Source organism: Melitaea cinxia, chromosome 15, assembly GCF_905220565.1.
Source record: "Melitaea cinxia chromosome 15, ilMelCinx1.1, whole genome shotgun sequence".
Classification (NCBI taxonomy): Eukaryota; Metazoa; Arthropoda; class Insecta; order Lepidoptera; family Nymphalidae; genus Melitaea; species Melitaea cinxia.
In genome coordinates this window covers 2,495,922-2,519,825 of record NC_059408.1, presented here as the reverse complement: position 1 = coordinate 2,519,825, position 23,904 = coordinate 2,495,922, and the positions used below count along the sequence as shown (strand labels likewise).

The 23,904-nt window shown below is 32.7% G+C and overlaps 1 protein-coding gene and 1 long non-coding RNA gene across 2 annotated transcripts in view; one reads left to right on the top strand and one right to left on the bottom strand.

Annotated features, from left to right (window-relative positions):
* LOC123660267 (frizzled-10-like) overlaps positions 1-19,389 on the top strand; it is a 34,600-nt gene extending 15,211 nt beyond the window's left edge. Inside the window, exon 2 of the mRNA XM_045595360.1 lies at positions 17,856-19,389. Within this exon, the coding sequence (XP_045451316.1) occupies positions 17,856-19,226 (1,371 nt within the window). The 3' untranslated portion in view covers positions 19,227-19,389. The remainder of the gene's footprint in view (positions 1-17,855) is intronic.
* On the bottom strand, positions 1,187-19,627 carry LOC123660268. The gene is made up of 3 exons (XR_006744157.1): positions 19,455-19,627; positions 4,593-4,597; positions 1,187-1,198 (listed from the first exon to the last, which is right to left on the bottom strand). It is a non-coding gene; the product is annotated as an uncharacterized LOC123660268 (long non-coding RNA).
* Between the last annotated feature and the right edge of the window lie 4,277 nt (positions 19,628-23,904).

Here is a 23,904-nt window from a genome sequence, read left to right as displayed (position 1 = left end):
TGAACAAGTTAAGCGAGTTTCTTTCTTCACCTTCAATCAGCGTTCGAGGTAATAAAATCCAAATTAAAGCTCAAAATCTTGACTAATTGCTACTATCGTAATGCCCTCACTAATCGACCGAAAATGACTCCGCTGTTAAGGTGAAGCTACACACACACTCACTTAATTTTATATTTCAATTCATACGAAAATCGTCTGAAATATCTCAACTAATGTTTTTAATAATTATTAATTACGCAAATAACGTTACATCTTTACAAAAGTTCTCTCTTGTTTTATAAACCTCTTCTCATATTAATCTGAAAAAGTAACTGTCATGACTTGTCAAAGTGTAAACATTCTGATTTCCACCCCGAGTCTGGGTGTAATATAAATATATATATATATGTTTTATTTATAAGTATGTTTATCGAAAAAAAATCAGTAGAGAGACTTTAGTCTCTACCATACGAAAGTATATAATAATATTTATTATGATACTTGTAAGTTAAAATATTAGTAAGTGCTAGTGAATGGATATATCTATAGTCTGTGGCCCATTCTCACAGAATGCGTTGTTTCATTATAAGGTAAAATAATTATTTGTAGTTAGTTAAATGAAACTGCATGCTATGTACAATAAACCGTTGTATTTATATTATGTACTTATTTCAAATTTATATACACCATTAATGTCAAAGAGCATACAAACTATGCACGTATGATGTAAGTTTTTCTGGTAATTATATAATGATTATAATTCATTGTAGTAAACATGCCTCCTATGTGTTCATTAAGGAGTTTGATCACACGCTTATCTGCATCCGTAATTACTTATAATTATTGACACTTAAGCTCTAATTAAACTGTTATCTGCATATTATGTAAATTAATTCGGAATACTTATGAATAAAATTGAAAAAGTATACAAGTTTAGCATATTGTTTTTTTACTATGTGACATAATCTTACCTACCATCAATCAGTAAGGGGCCATCCTTATAAAAAGTTACTCGATTTCCTGTCATTTTGGCCCCTCCCTCCCTTTATGTCATGCTAAGTGACAGCTGGTCTAAGCATAGCACTTAAAGATTTATAGATGTTACAATAAATATATAACAGTTATAACTTAGTAAATCTATACAAATAAAAATGAATGTTGCTAAGCGCATAACTCGAGAATGGCTCGACCAATTCGGCTAATTTATTTATTGTATGTTCTTTAAGGCCCACGGAAGGTTTTAATACAAAAAAAAAAATTAAAAAATATATATAAACAAAAATTGCGTGGACAAATTTAATTTTTACTATTAACAAACTATTAACAAAACGAAGTCTGTCCGGGCACCTAGTTTATAAAAAATGAACAAGTTTTATTTAGTTAGAGTTAGAGTAACTGTATCTGAATAATATCACCAAATCTATATTCATTGTTTCATATGTACTTAATAAATGGATATCTTCAGTCACAAACATTTACTAAATATAACGAAACTGCCACACTACCGAAAAATTATTAAAACATTACAACCAGTGTAACCCAACCTTAAGCATCTGTCTTTCGCGTTCAGTTCTCGGAATGCCGACCAATTATACATTATCCCGGGTTCGATTCCCGGATCGGACACGCTCGCCGCGGCCCCGCCGTGGATAATGCGTTAAGTTGTGGTCCACTAAAGAACACTTCACAAAGGCTCACTCATACGGCTTCAATTCAAAGCGTTTTCAACACAATTCTGTGAACGGAATAACATTTACCTCACACTGAGATGAATAATTAGGGAAAAATACATATTAAATCTACTATTACTCGTATAATAATTACCATAACATCATACGTTCGTATATTTCTTTGTCAATAATAAAAGTAAAGAGTGAAAGTTAGGAAAAATATAACTTTGGAGGTTTAATTTCAAACTAAGAATCAAAACCTGATGCAAGTGAAACCGTAGGTGTTGCCACATTAATAACAATAATATCGGGATAGACAAATAACTTTAAAAATATCATTATATTTTTCTTCACATTAACGTATTTTAATTTCAAATAACTGAGAAGGTTTCTACAATGTTTGGTAAAGCACCAGTTTAAAAGCAATCGCCGCTATGATAAAAAGCTCCAATTAGGTCGAAACGAAAAAAATAATAATATAATTAGCTGAAAGAAATTCTGATAAAAAAATATCTATTAATTTAATGATTCCAAATTGACAGTACATTTTTTAAGTAATATTAAATAAGGATGTCGTAAAATTAACAGTAGATATATTATAAAAAGATATGTGCGTGGCTGTCATCAGGAGTCACTGAGCTGTAGTCGGCCTTTTTGCGGCATCGTCTTTAAATAAATTATCTTTTTATATTCGCTTTTATTCAACTGTAACTTGATGGGACTTGATGTTTAATCTTTACTTTTAAAAGAGGTATAAAGGTAATTTATTTTACATTTCGTTTCGGGCAGCTGAATTGCAACTACATCTAAATATTTATTTAATAAGACAGCAAAGGTTTGCGTCTGTATGGCAAAAAGCATTGAATTGAACGCAGGAACTTTTTAGAAAGAGATAAAATAGCATTGGTGCTAGAGTAAAATTTGTTTAAGCAAGTTGCGATATTACTTTTTTTTATTATCTTTTTTTGTTTAATAATTCAATTTCAAAATAAAATAATTATGACTGTTTTGTCAAATAGATTTTCATTACCCATAGAGCGAATTATTAGATGTTAAAAAAAACGAGTGTGTTTTAGACCACATGCCCGGGCGCTACTCACAAAGGGGTGGCATTAATTGGTCCGCAAATCATATTAGACATATTGTATGATTTTCGAATAGGGGGGGGGGGTTAGTGTGCCCCGTACGCCACTGTACACGAGGACCCTATTCTTTAATTTTTATTTTAAAATACAAATTTTTTAAATATCTAACTTTTAATAAGACATCCGTTTGCCATTGGTTACGGAACTACAATAACAGATTTTCTTCACAGTGTTTGAAAAATTGCAATGTTGTTACGCAGATGCATATAGAAGCAACACAGTCATTATAGCAGTGCGACGTCGCGATGAGCTGATATCTCCGAGAGAGAATCTAAGTGAAGCTGTATTATTCTTTCTGATGAATATCGTTGCTTTCATTTTGAGATCATTTGCCGCGATGACTGTGTTATAGCTTCGAGAGTTGAACGAACCGTACGTAATTACTGACCGTAAATTTCTAATTCTATATTTTTAGTTTTTACGAATAGAATAAAATGCAAAGTGATTTATAAGAATTCGTAGACATCTTGATATAATTGCAAATAGTTTTATTACACATGTATATTAATGACATTAAATTAATTTAATTAAATAGAATAAGATTTTTTTTTTGTTTACCTTATTAATCCATTTATTTATGATAAATACACAACATATTCCAATAAAAACAGTAGAGTAGTGGACTGAAGTTTCAAGCCTTCTTCTCCATTATTAGAAAAGGCTTACGCTCATTAATGCGATCTCAGAGCTTTATTATTCAATAGTAATAACTATTTCATTGTAATTAGCTTTAATAAACAATATTTATACAACCAAAACCTGTTACATTAAATATTAAAATATAGCTATTTTATAGATTTATATATGACAGTCCTAAGCGTTCTAACGTGTAGAACTGTTCATGGTACTTGAAATAATTTCGTCTGTTCGTCAAACAAGTTTAAAGCCGCTAAATGTCTCCAAGCTTACGTCGAGTGTTGACATGGCATTTCAAATAGTACTCCAGACAATTTACGTAACATCGCTAATAACTTGTAAACTTGATATGTCGGCAAATGAAGCGTTAGTTCCCAAACAAATGTGAGGTGTCATTTCGTTTCTAGTCATCTGGTTTTAGGTGTCATTTTTACATTGTTTTCACCCGACAGTTTGCAAGATGGTTACGTATTATGGGCATAAGTTTATACGTATATGAAATGTTAGGTGTTACCTACAAGCTGATCTGACTAGAATAGTGAATCTCTGAGTACATTTAAATTTGTTCAAATTAATATGACAAAATTTTAACGCTATATTGTAGAATTAAAAACCTTTTCCGATCGAGTATGATAACAAAATGAAGAAATGAAAAAGACAATAACAAAAATATATTAAAAACTTATCGTTTATATCGAGGGGGGGTTTTATTTTCTATTTTTGCAATTATGTACTTAATTATAATATTTTATAAACATCGTAGCAAGAAACAAATTATGTTATCTTAATATATACCTAGTTATATAAATTACTCGTCACGTTGTCGGTCCGCGATGGACTCCTAAACTAAGTACTTAACCGATTTTAATCAAATTTGCACACCGTGTGCAGTTAGAGTCAACTTGAAATATAGGGCGTATATTATTTGGATGTATGTAATTATAATATTTAAGAAAAAAAAAATTAAGGCGTTTGTTTAAGTTTGTTCAAAGTTCTTGTTCAAAGTTTGCCAGATCAGCTAGTAGTATAGAAAGATAAATTGTAAGTAGCTATAGTTACATCTTACAGCCCTATTAGGTAATGTAAGGAATTTCTGACATGCGTGTCTGTTTGTTGTTCCCAATCTGTTATCATTTGATAAGTGGCGCCGAGTCTGAACCACACATCCTAGGATGACAACCACTTCTATAGTTTTCTGTGATACTTAAAGATCATTAATGAAAAAGTTAAAAAAAAATGTTTTTTTTTTTTAAATTATAGATTTCTAAAATGATTTTAATCATTATCTGACTCTTATAAAGTTATTGACAACAGATGGGATGTTTTTTATTATAATCTTTCCACAATGGTAGATCAGTTATCGATCAATAGTTTTTTAACCGACTTCAAAAAAAGGAGGAGGTTACTCAATTCGACCGTATATATATATATATATATATATATATATATATTATGTATGTTCGGAGATAATTTAATGGCAATTTTTGACTGGTTTGGTCTATTTTAATTAATTGGATTACGATAGAGATAGCTAAATCACGCACCAGAAGAAAAGTGGACTTCAAAAAAATTACCTCTGCATTCCTAGTAGTGGTACATGTTATATTCGTATTAAAAACCAGCTCTAAATAAAGATTCATTTTATTTAAGTAGGCTTTATTCAGCAGTCAGCTAATGATTATGAATTTGTTTGGTAAAAATCAGATACTATTAAACTCATTCATAATATATCAAACTTGAATAAACTTACGTTGTGTCTTGTAAACAAACATAAGCAAACTCTACCCGAGTCAAACACAGGTCAGTGTAATATCGACGCAAACGCATTCACAATATGCGCGACATTTACGAGGTGCTAAGTAAAAATACTTGAAATTTATTGCATCGCACATCAACACGGTTCTTGTGGAAAAAGCTTTATGAACACATTAAAGTAATATTAACTCGCTCTGTTTACGTATCCGAGGTCAGCACACAGACACGACGTGCTGCTGATATATTAAAAACAATCGTATCGTATTAACCACTACATCTGAGTATTGAATAATTTTAAAGTTGTACAATTTTGTGATGCCGATGTTTGAATATATTTTAAAAGTAGTTAAGTTATTTTTTTGTGTATTTTACGCGGTATTTTCATCAGAAGATTTATTAAACTCATAATTTTAAATTAATAATAAATTAGAAATATAACGTCTCGCGTCGGCGATTCCAAAAAGTGTTAAACAGAATTAATTACTGAACTTATTTCACAACATCACTTAACTCATATTTTTATCCAAGAATTCGTTTCATGTCAAATCGATTTTATATTGATATTTTGATTTTAATAAGGTCACATAAGCTACGGTATAGATTTTCAAAACTGGATATCAATAATGACGAGCCGCGTCCGTCCGAACCGTGGTCCGACCGTAGCTAATTCATAATCTTCTGATCGCGTCGCGACTAAAACAATAACAAAAACCTTTATTTCTTAACCGACTTCCAAAAAAGGAGGAGGTTCTCAATTCGACTGTATTTTTTTTTCTTTTTTTTTATGTATGTTACATCAAAACTTTTGACCGTGTGGACCGATTTCGACATTTTTTTTTTAATCGAAAGGTGGTGTGTGCCAATTGGTCCCATTTAAATTTATTTGAGATCTAACAACTACTTTTCGAGTTATATCTAATAATGCGTTTTTACTTGACGCTTTTTTCGTCGACCTACGTTGTATTATACCGCATAACTTTCTACTGGATGTACCGATTTTAATAATTCTTTTTTTGTTGGAAAGGAGATATCCCTAGTTTAGTACCATGATAAGGAAACTAGGATCTGATGATGGAATCCCAGAGAAATCGAGGTAAACTGTTGAAAATCCGCAATAACTTTTTACTGGGTGTACCGATTTTGATAATTCTTTTTTTGTTGGAAAGAAGATATTTCTAGTTTAGTACCATGATAAGGAAACCAGGATCTGATGATGGGGTCCCAGAGAAATCGAGGGAAACTCTTGAAAATCCGCAATAACTTTTTACTGGGTGTACCGATTTTAATAATTTTTAATTTAATCGAAAGCTGGTGTTTGTCATGTGGTCACATATAAATTTTATTGAGATCTGATAACTACTTTTTGAGTAATCTTTGATAACGCGTAGTTACTTGACTATTTTTTCGTCGATCCACGTTGTATTACTCGCCGATGTAATTGAAGTCGGTTTTTTTTTCGTTTGCGAGCAAACACAATTATTTTTAAACAGTATTCAATTTTGCTTAACGTAATGAAGATTGAAGAATGTTTGAGGAATTGATTGATTGATTGAATTGATTGAATGAAGAACGTGTATTTACAGTTGAGTTCTTTATAACAATGGAGTAAGTTAAAATAAATGGTTACTGTTGTTGATATAATGGGTAATAATTCACAATAACCCAGTATGAATAAAATAGATATTAAATTTCAAGACACTGCACGTAAATCCAACAGTAAATTAAGTATAATTATACAGTTTTTCACGCGTCCGTCAGTCACGTGTGAAGTGTGTTATCAGGAATGGTGGCACAGAATAATGGAATTATGTTTTAATTCCTTTAATTGCAAGTGCGCTGTGCATAAACATTGAAGTTGCAGTGTTTGGATGGAATATAAATTTTACATGTAAAATATGTACGTTTATGATGCCATCGTTTGTTTATCCGGGCTTTATTATTTGAACATATCTTATACCTTAAAAGATTAAGTGTTAGTTATTGATTTGGCGTCAATTCGAGTCTCTAATGATGTAGGTTGTAGAGTTCGTAATGTTCTAGCAACGAAAAAGGTTTAACTGCTACATAACATTAAAAACTATAATAATTTTTGTCGAAAGAAATATTTTTTCCATTATAGATAAAAGGTATTATATAATCATAGCAAGGCAATTTTTACGATTGTATAACAGGAACGCAGACCTCGCCCTGTCATTGTGAGCTAACGACGACTTTTAAAAGGCGCTTTATTTTTAAACTGAAATGGTACGAACTTTGTTAAATTTTTATTGTTTTTGCTGTTCTATAAAGCCGTGGGTATATTCCATATAGGCGCAAACGTTCTAAAGTAGGTATATCGCAATCAGATTTTTGTAACGGTAAGAGAATAATTAACAAAAATATATTACTTTCTACTACTAATAGTTTAACAAAATCAAGTTCCACTTTCATTTAATTAAACACTCGAATGTGTCGAGTAAGTCAGTCTTTATTAACTTCTAAAGTCCCGAAACGTCTTTTACTAGATTTTAAAAGGTTAATTTATAAAAGGTTTACTCTGAGATCGCTCTAATTAACAGAGGAACTCGACGCATAATATGAAAACCGGCTTGTTGAATCGGTCTGAATTATACACGATCTTACTAGCTTCTGGGAATTAAAGTGTTAAACTGTTAATCCAGGAATGTGTAATTTCGTTAAAATATTACTTTAGATTGATGTGATAAACAAAATAAGACAATTTAGCTACTTGACGCGGCTTACAATTTTGTCTTGTAGGTAGGTACTTATGTGTTTGTTTTCTTTTCTTTTAGAAGAAGCTAAATCTTCTTTAATTAAAGTGTAGGAAATATTTTCAAAGAACATGATCGTGTTGATATACGTATGATTAATTAATTGTATTTAGTAGAATTTTTAAAGGATATGTTTGAAACAAATAAAAGTGACGTATACAGTTCAGAACTTAAGTTTTTATTTTTTTCATTATTAATAAATGTCATTGTAATCTGACAAAGCAATGAAAGATAACTGACATTATTTATCAATTATACTTACGTAAGATCATATTAAAATTGTTGCCAGTATTGTCTCAGGACTGCTATAATATAGTAATTAGCACACGGAACATTTCGGCATATTAGACCAATAGGGATTGTCCCAGCGAGACGATCGTTTCAATCGGTTTATTTCGAAACGCAAGCTTGAATAGAGCCAGCTGCTTCTGCCATAATCGGATTTCAAAAGAACTTGGAAATGTTCTTCACGTAATAAACGTATTCAACATTTTCCTGAATTTTTCAGTATCAGATTTAATTATAATTTTGTTTAAAAATTATAATATCTTTAGTAAAAACTAGAAAACTAGGCACCAAAAAACTTGAATTACTTTGATGTATTCATATGTATATTAAAATTATCAGCATGAGTTTTTCTTAACAAAAATTGCGTAAGTAGTATAACTACAATAAAAGTATATTTCTTTAATTAAATTAAAACAAAATGATTTCAACCACAGGGTCAATGAATGTTGCATCTCTTAATCAAGTGTGCAACAACCCTAATTGCGAACATCAAAGAACCACTCCGATAAACATTTCGACCGACAGCCATCTTTGTAAGAATCGTAAGTTTGTATGAATTGCCTTGAAAACAGATTACATCTGTCTACTTAAATAGAAGTGGCTGAAATGTTATTTGCTTTATCTATATCTATGTATTTTATATTTCATAAAATAATTATTTCCTTTGTAAAATAACTGTTTGTTGGAATGTCCCAAAACTAGAATTTTTAGATTTTATTCTTTACGTTAGGATAACTATAATATATGGAGGTAGGGTATATTTCCATTTCTAATGGAATTAATATTTGTATTTTACATCGCAAACAAACAAATTTTAATATTTATTCGATTTAAATATATTTTTGCTGGATAGTAACCCTCTAAATGCCTACTTTCGTGTGAATATTTAAAGTTATTTACAAGATATACGTAGATACCGTATAATGTAAATAATAAAAATAAAATTTAATACAAATGTTAAAAATAAATTTTGTAACTATCAAAGTGTACTATATGTTTATCTTTATATTTTGCTTGTACTCGTTTATTCGTCAGATAAAGTACGCCGTGAAGCGGCGCAACTTCAAAGGCTGATAGACGATCAAAGGCGGCCGCCGAGGGCTTCGTAAATAATTGACATGTGGAGTAAATATTATATCGAGGGCTCCTGAAAGAGCACGGCGTTTGTGAACAACTCAACGTAACAACTCAACTCAACTTAGCTCAACGTAAACATTTGATAAGATCCTCTGATGTGAGCCGTACATCATCATTACGAATATTCGACTTTTACTATACAGTGCTATACATACACTTATTTCTATTTATAGTTTTAGCAAATAACGTTGTTCAGAAAATTTATATGCAAAACTAAAATACCTAGTGCTTAGATTACTATATCTATAGATTAACCAATTTGAAACCCGCATGTGGCGTCCATAACTTCTCTTCATAACTTCATAGATACAATATTCTTAAACATAATTCTAACACGTCACTGAAATTTATCCTGAAACAAAAAAAAAAAAAAACGTGTTCGTTAATTACTCGCTACGTCTCATTACAACAACGCTGGGGATTATTTTCAGTATGTTTTCAAACATCAAAGCATCCTGCGCGGTCGCATTCGGCTATTTTCTGATTCTGTCGGTAATTAATTTTTTGTCGTCCCCCGGCTTCGGCCGTGCGCTGCGTTTGAGTGGTTTTTAAATTAACAGATATAAACTTTACATTGAAAGGGTATTGTTTGTTTTGTTGTCGCGCTGTGAACGATACGTTGTTAGACGTAATGATTTTTTTACGTTCGTTTTTTATAGTAGGTGATGTGTCCGTATGTCTAACTTTAACGTCTTTTTATGTTTTTTTTTTGTTAAATTTACTGAAAAGGTTATGTAACTATCTACTCTTAATTGTACTTTAATAATTAATAGCTTAGAAAACAACTTTAAATATTTATTATTGAGTCGCGTAATGGATGGATGGATGGATTTAAGTTTTTTAACCGATTTCAAAAAAAGGAGGAGGTTGCTCATTCGACCGTATATACATATATATTTTATGTATGTTCGGGGATAACTCCGTCGTTTTTGAACCGATTTTGATAATTCTTTTTTGTTGGAAAGGAAATCTGCATAATTTTTTACTGGGTGTACCGATTTTAATGATTTTTAATTCAATCGAAAGCCGATGTTTATCATGTGGTCACATTTAAATTTCATCGAGATCTGATTACAACTTTTGGAGTAATCTTTGTTAATGTGTATTTACTTGACTATTTTTTTGTCTACCTACGTTGTATTACTTGTCGATATAATAGAAGTCGGGTTTTCTTCGTTTGCCTGCAAACACAATTATTTTATCATGTATTTCAAAAGCATTTATGTTTCAGTCGGTGCAAAATAGAAAGTGGGTATGTTGAGTGATTCTTCGTTTACAAACAAATTTATCAAACAAATGTATTAAAATAACATCAAATACCCCATAAAACGACCCTCTAGGTCATAATCTCACAATTCAAGCTCAAGCCGAGCAAAAACATTGCCCGAGCGAGTTTTCAAGGGTTAGCAGTTGCAGTTACGTCATTATTTTATTTCCAAACAGCTTCAAAGCGGCTCCCGACGTCGCTCACAAAAACTGCGCGAATGACTGACTGCTGCGATAGGGTTATCAGCGCTAGTACAAAACGGTAGTTAATTTTTACGCTTTTTTTTGAAGTCGATTTTTAAAATTACTGAAATATTCGATTAAAATTAGTAATTTATGTTAGTTTTTCCCCCAGGAACGTTTTTTTCAAGATGGCTAGTTGTTTTGTGACATTTTTTATAAATAAATAAATGTTGAAAAATCCAAAAATGTTAGAGCTCAATCCACTTAATAATAAAGAATATTAATATTTAATGTACAATACAATACTTTTTATTCCTATGTTTGATACTAGTTTACTTTTACATGAGTTAAAGCTTATTTTCCATCTTTATTTTGTTACCTTGATTTTTGAGAAAAAACTACTAGGTTCGCCACGTTATTAAACAAACAATTTGATCGCATTTAGTAATCTTCAAATTATGTATACTCTTCGACGTTGCTATAATTTTAGTTTTTGCAATCAACAAAGGGGCAAATTAGTTGTTGACAAATGACAAATTATTAGCCGTGTGAACCCTAGCGGAGACAAAGGCAAGGTCGCCGATTGTTTTCCAAACCGGCCTCTAAGTAAAAAGGCCGAACCTAACAATTCAAGTTTTTACCAAATTGAACGGCTGTTCCTCGATCGCCACAATGATTTGAATTAGATGTAATCGTTTCACGTGATCACGATCGCCATAACAAGAGAAGTTTTTGACGAAATTCGACTGAAGCTCTTTAATTTGAGACGAATAAATTTTTGCTGTTTGATTTTTGTCGACTTGCTCATTTGATTTGTAAGTTATAAGTTGAAAAAAGAATTGTCTTGTTTATACGGAGCTTAATTATAGCTCGTTGTTGGTCTGAAGTTGTAGGGATGGTGTGTGAAACTTTAAAATTAATTTAAACATTATTATATGTAACCAATATATATTGAATTGTATAATAATTGTTCACATACATAGTTTAAATTGCTTATATCTTGCGAATATACTTGTGTAAATAAAATTATATCAACCGCAGTTAGTTTAATAGGTAATCGATACATTGTTTCATCGCTGCAAATGTTTCAAAGCAGCTAAAATATGTAATAAGGAATTTTTACTTTTTAAAATCAATTTCAATAGTTATTACAATTACAATTGATTACCAAGAATAAATTCCTAAAGTTTTTAAGTCTTTTGAAATAGAATCCTTAAAATTACAAAGGTACCAGTCACCAAACTAATGTTCAGTCAACCGATATCTTTAAGAGGAAAGGGTACCGAAGAGACTTTTCAAAAATAGGTATTTGAATAAAATGTTTCTGTCGCGCTGCATGCCGCTACCGCGCCCCGCGCCATCTTCGCCCCGTTTTTTCTATGTGTGACGTCGTATTGTTAGTGTGCGTGCGCCGGCTATTCAGCTATTAATTGTTGACGATATTTTAGTATTCGCATCTTTCGTTTGTGATTGACTACGAGTACATATAGCGCATAGTGCTATTTTTCTGAATTTGGCTTGTTTTATTGAATTTGTTCTGCGTCGTATTGCTGTTTGATTGATTATTGAATTTCGTAAACTACTTATTATTTATGTTTTATTATTTTGAATTGGATACTCTTTGTGACTTGATACATGTCTATATTTTTGTGGGTAATTATCGAAATACTTAGGTACTTTATTTATGAATTAGGTATGTAATTACATGGTTGAGGTGTGTGTAAGAATGGGTAATGAAACACATACATAATTATAGTGTATACATGTAGTACATAGTATAAGTGTAAGTATAGTATATATATGTAATGTAGTACATACACAGTATAAAAATGTTTGCCTTAGTACCTATATAATTTGTAATGTCTCATGTTTGTCGCAGTTATTAATACATAGGTATAGGTTATATATATTAATTAACATATAATTGCGGCGATATAACAATGGTTAAAAATAATATTATAATTTAAAAAAAAAAAACAAGAAAAGCCGCCTGCGTGAAGAACAACTATTAGAAAGTCAATTGAAAAAGCTGGAACAAGATAAAAATTCAATAATTACAAAAAGATAGCTAAATAAATCACACCAATTTCAAACATTATGTACTGTACACTTACAAAAATCATGAAGGCGACTTTTTCAATTATTATTTTATTTATATTTTTTTAGTTAGGCAAATTACGTAATCGATTGATTTTTTTTAAAGAGTGGTTGATTAACATGACGTAACATAACAATACACTTTATTGAACACCAACAGAAAATAATAATACGTATCAGATTGATTTTTAACCGACTTCCAAAAAAGGAGGAGGTTCTTAATTCGACTGTATTTTTCTTTTTTTTGTATATATGTTACTTCAGAACTTTTGACTGGGTGGAACGAATTCGACTTGTACGCAAAGGAAAAAAAGCCGACTTCAATTACATCGACATGTAATACAAGAAAGGTAGACGAAAATATAGTCAAGTAAATACGCGTTATTAAAGATTACTCAAAAATTTGTTATCAGATCTCGATGAAATTTAAATATGACTACACGATAAACATCAGCTTTCGATTAAATTAAAAATCATCAAAATCGGTACACCTAGTAAAAAGTTATGCGGCATAATACAACGTAGGTCGACGAAAATAGTCAAGTAAAAACGTATTATTTATATTACTCGAAAAGTTGTTGTTAGATCTCAAATAAACTCAAGTGAGACCAAATGACACACACCACCTTTCGATTAAAAAAAAATTTGTAGAAATCGGTCCACTCAGTCAAAAGTTCTGAAGTAACATACATAAAAAATACAGTTAAATTGAGAGCTTCCTCCTTTTTTGGAAGTGGGTTAAAAATAGAAACCGATTTTACACGTCTATAGAATTCCTAAGTCGACAAGCTTGAACAGTGAAAGATTTAGTATAAACGAAAGAGGAGTGAGAGGGAAATTCAAGAAGTAAGCTTTCCTCAGAACGAAAACTGCGTTCATTGGAATCACTAAGAAACTTAAATCGTCGTTTTAGATAAGCAGGTACAACAGGATTAAAAAGAATAGAGTAAAGTAAGTTGAGAATATACGTATTCCCGAAGTAGGGAATTGGGTGCCACTCAGGGCGTAACTACTGCCGTATCAGCCGTATCAATGATACGGGGCCCCCTATTTACAGGGCCCCTAAGGTGTGTAAGCAAAAATTAGTAAAATGTTATCCACAATGTCACTTAATCTTGTGCTTCCTGGAAAAAAGAATAAAAAAACTGTCATACATACCTATAGAGTTTTAACTTCAGAAATGACTGAAGTCTGAAAAGCAGTCCCCTTTTATCCGAGTCAAGCGTGCGCCCAATTATTGATAACATTCTGTATCGTTTATTTCGAGATTTAGTTAATCATTATGAACAATGAATTAATCTTTTTTATATAAGAATGGGGCACACAAGCAGACGAAGCCATCTGATTTATAACGGTTACCGTCACCCATGGCCTTTAGAGAAAAGATGTAGACACTAGACGCTTTAAAACCCCCAAATTTTAGCAAGGTCATTCCACACTTTGAATGTACGCGGAAACATTGCGCACGAAGCTCGCACATTGGTTGCAAACCACTGGTGGATACAATTAGCACCACTAGACTTCTTGACATCGAAATAATGCAGAATACGACAAACGACACTGCTCATAGTGCACATTACGCATCGCGTGTTCGCACCGTGGAATGCTCGGTGGTGCTTTTCCCTCATCGTCAAGAGTTGAATTCGACGCAAAAAGAGTGCAAAGAATTTCGCTTACTTTTTCGCATAATATGCCAGAGAGCCTTCAGGTTCGCGCAATGATGGAAGTGTAGACTAAAAAAAGTTACCTTCGACAGCTTTTGTAAGAAACAAAAGGCATGGATTCCATTTGGAAAGCCCAATAGTCTCTCGCCAATTCTGTTGTGTTTGAACTTTGCCCTAGCGATTTACTACCTGTAAGACCTGGAGGCAGCGTTGAATCTCTTCTTCAGGTTATGCGCCTGTGAATCCCCCATATAGATGCAGAAGATTCATAGGAATTCACTAATAGTATTGGCCTCACAGGCTGAAGCGAACGATCCCCCGCATCTATTGCTGCAGGTCAAGGCTAATAACTCTCCAGCTTGGAACTACAAGCTCTTTAAATTAGCTTAAAATCCGAAATTCAAAACATTCATTCCATTAAAGAACTCATGGAATTATTACTGATAAAATTCAATAGCCTTGCATCCAATTTTCCGGAGGTATTAACTTGATGTTTTTCAAAACTAAAACTGATAAAAAATTACCTAAGGATTTCGATGGAACAGGAACAGCTACAGCAGACTACACTCACTATTGTCTATTCTAGGAGGAAGTTATAACTTATAATCAATAAATATTTATTTTAATTCAATGCAAGCATTTTTTGTGAGAAATCTTTACCCATCATTTGCCTGCCCCCCCACTAATTTTGATACAGGGTACCAAGGTTCCCGGGGTTCCAAGGAATGCTACGCTAGTGGGGCCACTTGAGTTTTTTACGCAATTCAGAAATATGATTCTATTTGCGAAGTCCAAATACGAATCGCATAGGTACATAGATTCGACCAAATTTAATAATCTACTCCTCAGTAATGTCAAGAAAACAACTAAGCAATTTATTACCGATGAAAAAAAACAGAGGAGGTTCTAAAGTCGCTACGTACCTATATTTATTTATGTTTGACCATGCATAGCTTTTTACAAAGTATTCCGAAATTGATAAAAAAATATATTGGAAAGAGTAAACCCCGAAGTTGTTTTTCGCCTAGGAGGCGAGGAAGAAGCGCGGCTCGCAGCTTGCTTGGCATAGGCATGGGAAAGAGCAGAGTCCTAATTTTTTAAACTTTCTCATTGTATTTTTTATTAGTATTACGGTAATAATAATCATAATATACTTTCTTGAAATCCTTGTATTGAGCCCTTTAATTTGATACCAAAAACAAACAACACTGTTATTTACCATAATTATCATTGTTATTTGTTAGCGAAACCCTTCGTTAGCCCAGGTTTGCACAGTGTTACAATAAAAAACGCATATACAAATACGGTTTTATTATAGTTATGAAAAGAGAAATTATTTAATTTTGTTACGACTTTTAGAATATATCGACTAAAAATTACATCACTAGCGTATCGATATAATTATCGACTATGAAGCATCACTTCGCTGGCGTATATACGTATTGCTTTGACCCTTCCCTCCCCCAGACCTATCCCCCAAAAAGCAAGAAAGGGACAACTGCAGCTCAGACCGTTTTAGGTATATAATTTTTGACCAAAACAGTGTTTCGTAGTCGACTGTTTTCTCCTCAAAACATGGCAATTTTTTAAAAAAATTTTTTTTAGAAAATAAAAGAAGACTTCGGCTATGCCCCTATGTTTTCATTTTTTTGAAAATATGCATATATTTTTTTTAATGAGTGTCTGAAAATGTACAAAAAATTATGCAATATTTCGAGTTTTTGAAGTCTCCTAATTCCTATGATAATAAGAATATGAAAAAAATCAAAACATAGGGGCATGGTCATGGCAGCAAAGAGTTCTATGTCACAAAAATATTTGATCTAGTGTCATTATCCAGGGAGAAAACAGTCGACTACGTTTGTATGGAGAAAGACCCGGTACCCTTTCCTCTTAAGAGTTTCATTCTTTGTCGCAAATACGGATAACAAAAACATTTCACAGAACGATCCGCCTTTAGGCAATTATGTCCTGAATGGATTCGTCTTTGATGTTTAAATGTTTGATTCTTGAGAAAAAGTAAAACGATATACCTATCTACTTCTACTTTTCAAGAAAAAATGTTTAGAAAAATAATAATTTGTAGAGTTATATAATCATCTGATATAATTTTTCTGATATAATTTTTTCGGGAGAATAAATTCTTGATCTTGATAAAGTGCAAATCAAAATACAGTACGACAGTTTTTTTTTGTACGAAGGGCGATTGACTGAATTACGGTCAGATATTTGAATATAAGAGTGGGTTTTATTACATATATTATTTGTGGCATTCAAAACACAAAAATACTAGACAGATAGATTTTTTTCGATCACAATACGCATCAAGATTTTAAATTCCATTTCCAAAAGAAACAAACATTCTTTTTTATATAAAGTTTGTAATGTACACGTATTTTAAGAATAACACTTAAATACGGATTACGATTGCAGACAATGATTTCCGAATCTTTTCGTACAATCCTATTACAGAACGGTAGACTGGTCACAAACAGTGACGAACTTTTTTTTCTTTCTCGAAAACGTTTCGTTTTAAGCCAACAATTGTGAGTAAACACGGCTGTTTGCCTTCGAAAGAGGTTTAATATGTCGGCACCACTTAAAATATTTTTCTTAAAGAGACGTTCGTTTTACATATACAAAAACTTTTTAATTGTGTTTATATTTAGTTGTTTTTTTATTTTTATAATAGTCTTATTGTTATGTATGCATTTTTAAGGTTGAGTGCTGGTAAATTATAATGAATTCTGAGTCTATAGAAAATACATTTCCGTAGAGATAGAATTTGACAGTTTCTCAATTCGTCGTATTCCCATAAACGCTATTGAAATATTTGTGAAAATATAACGTCGCCTTAACATTGTCTAAGCATTTGCTCACGCGCACTCCGTTTTAGATGTCTTTGGATCACATACGAGGGTTTCTATTGATACAAATACCAAAGCAATAGTTTTAAAAGAGAAATGTGTCGTAAGCTTTGGCTTTAGAGTTTAAAATAGCGTTTCTTTATTACAAAAGCACTTATAAGTTACAGCCGAGTTTGTTTACTTTAGGTAATCCATTGAGTCGACCGATTCTTGGTACTTAGCAGTATTATTTATTTACCTACTCGGATAAACATCTATTACTTGAGTTTTAAAAGGGAATGAAGTATTTGAATGTGAAAAGTTAATTTAGAAAATTGTTTCTCGTCATTTTATTTTTCATTATAAGTATTTGGTTTCTATTTTTAGAGACTAATTTTGTATTTTTTTTTTGTTTCAGATGACTGCATTCACGGGTATCCTCGCTAGCGAATGTTCTCTCCATGCTCGCTTCCTTCTCTGCTCGGCCTTCGCCCCGCTGTGCTCTGAGCAAGTCTCCGGCTCCGTGAGTGCCTGCCGAGCTCTTTGCGAAAAGGTGGTCGAAGACTGTAAGGAGCAGATCAAGTTATTGCCGCCTAGCATCAAGCTTGACTGTTCAGCATTCCCGCTTCGTCCAGATAGGCGACTGTGTATGCGGCCACCTAACGCCAGCGAGTTGGAATCGGAACCGCCGCCACTACCACGTTGGCCATTCCACGAGCACGAAATTAGAGATCACGGATGCCCACCAGCTTATACGAGAGCCCCGAATGGCGAATGTTGGCCTGCTTGTGGACAAAATGCTCGCTATTCGCAATACGATAAAAAAAATGCCGAAATCTGGATGATTACTCTAGCCTGGTTTTCATTACTATCGACTTCATTTGCGTTATTGACATTCTGCGCAGAACCGTCAAGATATCGGTATCCCGAAAGACCAGCAGTATGGATGGCGACATGTCACGCTGTTGTTGCACTAGCCCATGTTACACGAGGTTGGCTCGGAGCGAAGACAGTTTCTTGCAGTGGAATCACACTGGCCGTGGATGGATTAGCGTCTCCAACTTGTGTGGCCTTCTTCTCTTTAACCTACTATTTTACGCTAGCCGCAGACGCTTGGTTCGCGAATGCGTGCGTCGCGTGGTACTTGACAGCTGCAAGTGAATGGTCGACTGAGGCCTTGGAGCGAGCAGCGGCGTATTTGCACGCTGTTGCCTGGGGGTGGGCGGGCGCGTGGACTGCAGCGGCTCTTGCACTACGAAGAGTGACAGCCGATGAACTGATGGGCACGTGTGGCGTGTCAGATACGGCTGCCGCAGCTCTTATTGGAGTTCCTCGAGGTGCATTACTAATCACTTCATTAGCGCTGGCGATCGGCGCCTGTCCAGGGATAATGAGAGTACGCAGGGCCCTCGACTCAAGGGGCGCTAAACGTGTGGGGAGGTTGGCAGCCCGCGCTGCCGCCGGTGGTCTGCTTTACCTGATACTAGCGGCGTTCGCGACCTGTACGCGTGTTATGGATTCGCGAAAGAGAGAAGCTCAGACTAACCTAGCATTGCTAGCCGCTCTGGAAGTTGGTAACACTGAAAATACCGCTGGCTCGAGTGGCATCTCTGTTTGTTTGTGGCTGTCGTGTGGTATCGCAGCGGGGGCTTGGGCGTGGTCGAGGAAATCTGCAGTCGTGTGGAAGAAGGCTCTATGTCCCCCTAGGAAGGCGCCATGTTGTACGCCCCCGCTGCTCAGACCGCAACATCCTTACTATAAGAGACCGCTTCATGTATCTAGAGTGTAATGTTTGAAGCGTAAAAACTGTGTATTTAGTGTAACGTGTGTCTCAAAGACTCGATTAGTGTAAGTGTAAGTGCCTAATTATGCCTTCTGTGAAGGCACTCTCGATATTTGTACAAATATGTAAATAGTGTAAATTTTATAGTTTAATATACTGTTGATTTTTTTTATATAAATATTTTATTTCAAAACCTCCGACCAGTATATTATATAGCTACAAAAAATTAAGTACTTCTTCTTCTTTTACTTTGGCTCCCTGAAGGATTTGCCAATATCTGAGTGGAGCTTAGCTTATGTTATGAGAATCGTTGAGTTAGGGCAGAAAACTTTGCTTTGTGTAAGGCTTTGTGGGAGTGCAAGTCGTAAGAGCAAGAATAAAGACTAAGAAGTGAATCAGAAAAAACGTCGGAGTTAAAAATTAAGTAACGTAGGCGAAAATACTCGTACGTAATGTTTCGATTCACAAACGTGAAACAGTTGGTGACAACGTGTTCAAAACAACATAAACAACTGACAAATAATATTACGAGTACAATTCAATTTTCATCTGAATCTTACAGTCTGTAAATATCTTTCTGCTGAACGAAACCCTAGTGTCATTAAAGGATAAGGGTTAATTAAAGCAGTTTTTACCACGCTGCTTCATTGTGGGGTGACAATTTTTTTTTTCAATTTTTGGAGATATGATTTATAAGCGTTCAGTGCAACCATTACAAAAAAAAAAAAAAATATTAATAAAAATTCTATAATATGATCAATAACTTTTCATTCATTGATCCTTATGAAGTATATTCAGTATTGAATTAAAACTAAAATTCTTCATACATAAATCGTATATATACAGTAATTATAATCAGCAATAAATAAAAACGAAAGAAATTTATGTAAGAATTATAATAAAAATGGAGCTAATATAGGTTCGCCTAAAGCAATGTACTTAACTTACGTTAGTAAGGGTGTAAGGCTGGTTATAGACAAAGCGTTCGAGGACGCAGTTTTGAGAAGGTTTAACTTAAAAAAAAAAATTGATAAAGCTTATTATTCGGTTCTGGATTACATAGACGATAAAGACGTGTGGACTTAGTAACACTGTATTTCATGAAAGATATTACTAATTTTGTACTAAAACACAGTTTATATAATATTTTTAAAAGAGTAACTGACTGCGGAGTTTATTGCCAGTTCTTCTCTGCAGAACCTATATTCAGAATCAGCTGTAGCTTCACTTTTAAAATTTTAATTTGTAAAATGACGATTCGAAAGTGCTTATGGAAACCTATTTGAATAAAGTTATATTTTTGATTTTGAGATATGTATTTATATTTCCCTCTATTATAAAAAACTGATTTTTGCAATTATAGGCTCACAAGATCCTAAACGAACTTATTTGGTAGGTATTGAAAATAGGATAATAGGAGTGAAAGAAAAGTCAGTGTTTGGAGCTGAGTTCTCACCAGCAAGGAATTCTTTTATATATACACTGAAATATAACAGTCTGGACTTATGTTTTAACGTGTTCTCTGGAGAAGAAGTAAAAACCCTAACCAGACAAGAAAAAATACTTGTATAGGTACCCATTGTGAGTAGAAATCAAATACACAAATATTACGCTGATTGAACTGCCACCACTACACCATAAGTATACTAACACGGTAAATAGATAAACTGACAGCGTTGCAAGTCGGCCTGATAAGCACTCCGCATCGTCATTATACAAATTATATATAATTTATTAATTATCAGGAATTTAGGTTCTGATGTAGAATCGTGTTAATCTGAAGAATTGACGGTAATCTCAACAATTACTTAAAAAACTTAGGTATAATACCTACTCATTAAAAATGTATATATGAGAGGCAGCGCCACTTAACCCAAACGGATGTATACTAAACAGATTTTACAATCAAATTTCAGGACTAATCCTGACATTCTCTTCGGCCGAAAAAAAAATCGGTTCGCTTCAGCCTGTAATATCCCACTGCTGGGGCATAGGCCTTTTCCCATGTAGAAGAATTAGAGCTTAATCCATCACTACCGGGTTGGAGGATATATTCTCCACTATGAATAACAATCGCTATCAGGTTTACATGATAACAACCGGGACAGACAGCTAGCTTAACGTGGTCTCCGAGCCACGGTGGGGAAACCCACAAGGACTAACAACCAGACCGAAAATAAAAATTTGTATAAACACAAACATTCACTCCGAGCGGGAATCGAACCCGCGACCGTCAGCGTTTAGGTGCCACCGACACGGCACACGCACAATTACAACCAGAGCGGTTGAAAAAAAAATATAATTAAAAAAACAACAACAACAATATGATAAACTCATTTAATTAGTAAACTCCTAAATATTACACTGATAATATATCTCTCTATACAAAAATTAAACATTATAATTACACCATTTACATTATAAAAATCCCAATTTCTATAAACCCTGAGGAAATTTACTATCATATAAATACCAAAAAATAAAAAACAATAATATAGAAAGAAAAGAAAAAAAAAATATATTATAAACTTAAAAACGGAGAAATAAAGAAAACTGAAATGGAATGTGACAGTTCTTTATAGACGAAGAAAAAAGTTAAAAAAAAATCCCAATTAATGATTTTTTATATCATATATTCTAGATGACACGGTGAACTTTGTATCGCTATGCTTTTGTTGCGTGAACATACCGTTTATTATTTAATTTTCTCATATAAAAACCTGAATCCTTATTACGTATTACCGAATGTATGCCTTGTATGATGCATGATAATATAATATATTAAGTTCATACAATTCAAGCTATAAAGAGATAATTTAGGTTAAGAGCGTCAATGAAGCCATGTGAAAAGAACCACATGTTCAAGGTCACACCAACAATTAACCTCGTGTGCTACAGATTATAAGGACTGCCAGTTGAATGGGTTTCCTAACATTGTTTTTAATTTATAGAACGGGTGCACTCAGTCTAGAATAGAGTTTTGTAGCACTAAAATCTATGGCACTTTAATTTTCCTTATTAATGTCCGACATTTTAATTAAAATAACTAAATCATCATAATGTGTTTCTTTTATAAAAATCACTAATAGGGACATTAAATATGGTAAAGTTGAAATAAAACTGAAAATTGTTAACTGAAGAACGTTACGAAATTACCCCACATTAGTTTAACAAGTTCATTTTATGTTAAGACAGGTATTTACATAAAATTACACAATTATAATATAAGAAAATTAATTTAAAATGTGTTGTCATTATGTATTCTCCTCGTCAATAAAATATTTATGTATTTAATAGAAATTTATATTCAGTTTTCCATCATGTTATCATACTAAAGATGTATTAGTAGTTCCTGAATGAATACACATATACGTGACATTGGAATTTATTAGATTATTTTCTAAAGTAATTTATGCATATTATATTGAAAAGGAGAATACATATGAATAAATACGTAAAAAATGTTTCTAATGATATATTCATATTCATTTATTAACTTAAAAATGTGGCTAGAATTAGGGCTACCTAGGAAACATAGTCACACAAGGTTTTAGAAACAACAGAGATGATATAAGACCATTAACGCAGCGAGATAGTGTACGTGTATTGTATTATAAATGAAAAGATATATGACATTAATTACATTTGCAACCTTATTAAAATAAGTCTGCTAGCATTAAAAAGGTAACGCCATATTAATAAAGACGTTAATTCACCAAGCTACAAAATAAAAAAAATATTTCTTGGAGTCTAATTTACAGAGATTTTAGAAGGTAAAAAGGTTGTGGACTCGGCTTACAGATGCTTTTCAGTTCGCACCTTTACATGTATGATGCCAACACAAAATTTACATTACAAAAAAAAAAAAAACTAATTAAACCAAGGCACCAGGCTATTAGCCTCTCGAAGCGGTGAAATGTTTTAAAAATCGTTAAGTAATAAATTTTAGAATTTACGAAAATCGGAGCATATCTGTTTTTATAATCTCATCATCTCGCGAGATCTAATATACATTTGGTACGATATTTAAGAGATTAGGCATGTACAATTTTTTTTTTGTTTGTAATACAAGTTGAATTCGTTTTAAAAATGTTTTTCATTGCCGATGATAAAATTTTACTTTATTTTATTTTAAAAGGCTGTAATATTTTTAATGCATCGATTTACTATACATAAATAATTTATAATTTTAAAAACATTATTTATACTTAGGCCACAATATATAACACATTTCTGCTCGATCTTACATACATTAGAACCTTTATGTATGTATACAAAACTATCTGTTTTAAACGAGACAAAATAAAAATAATTTCAGTACTTTATCACACAAACGGTATGAAAACGAGATGGAACGCAGTATTACCTCGAAGTGTTAATCTTAGTAATCTCGTAGGTTATCTATTATCTAGATCCTACGTGTGACTACAAACAGGATACATACTCAGATTTTTCGTGGTGATAAGATTTTATGTCACAAAGCGTTTGTATCAACCGTGATTTCTGAAATTTGATAGCTATCTGACCTTTCTTGATATTTTTTAAAATATTGTTTTGATCGTCTATGTATGGAGTGGATTTTTGAATTGTTTTTGATAAAGTGAAGTGTGTTAAACATCAAAAGTTGTAAATATTTAAGTGTTTTTCTATTTATAAGTTTATTCAGTAAAATAAATGTAGCAGT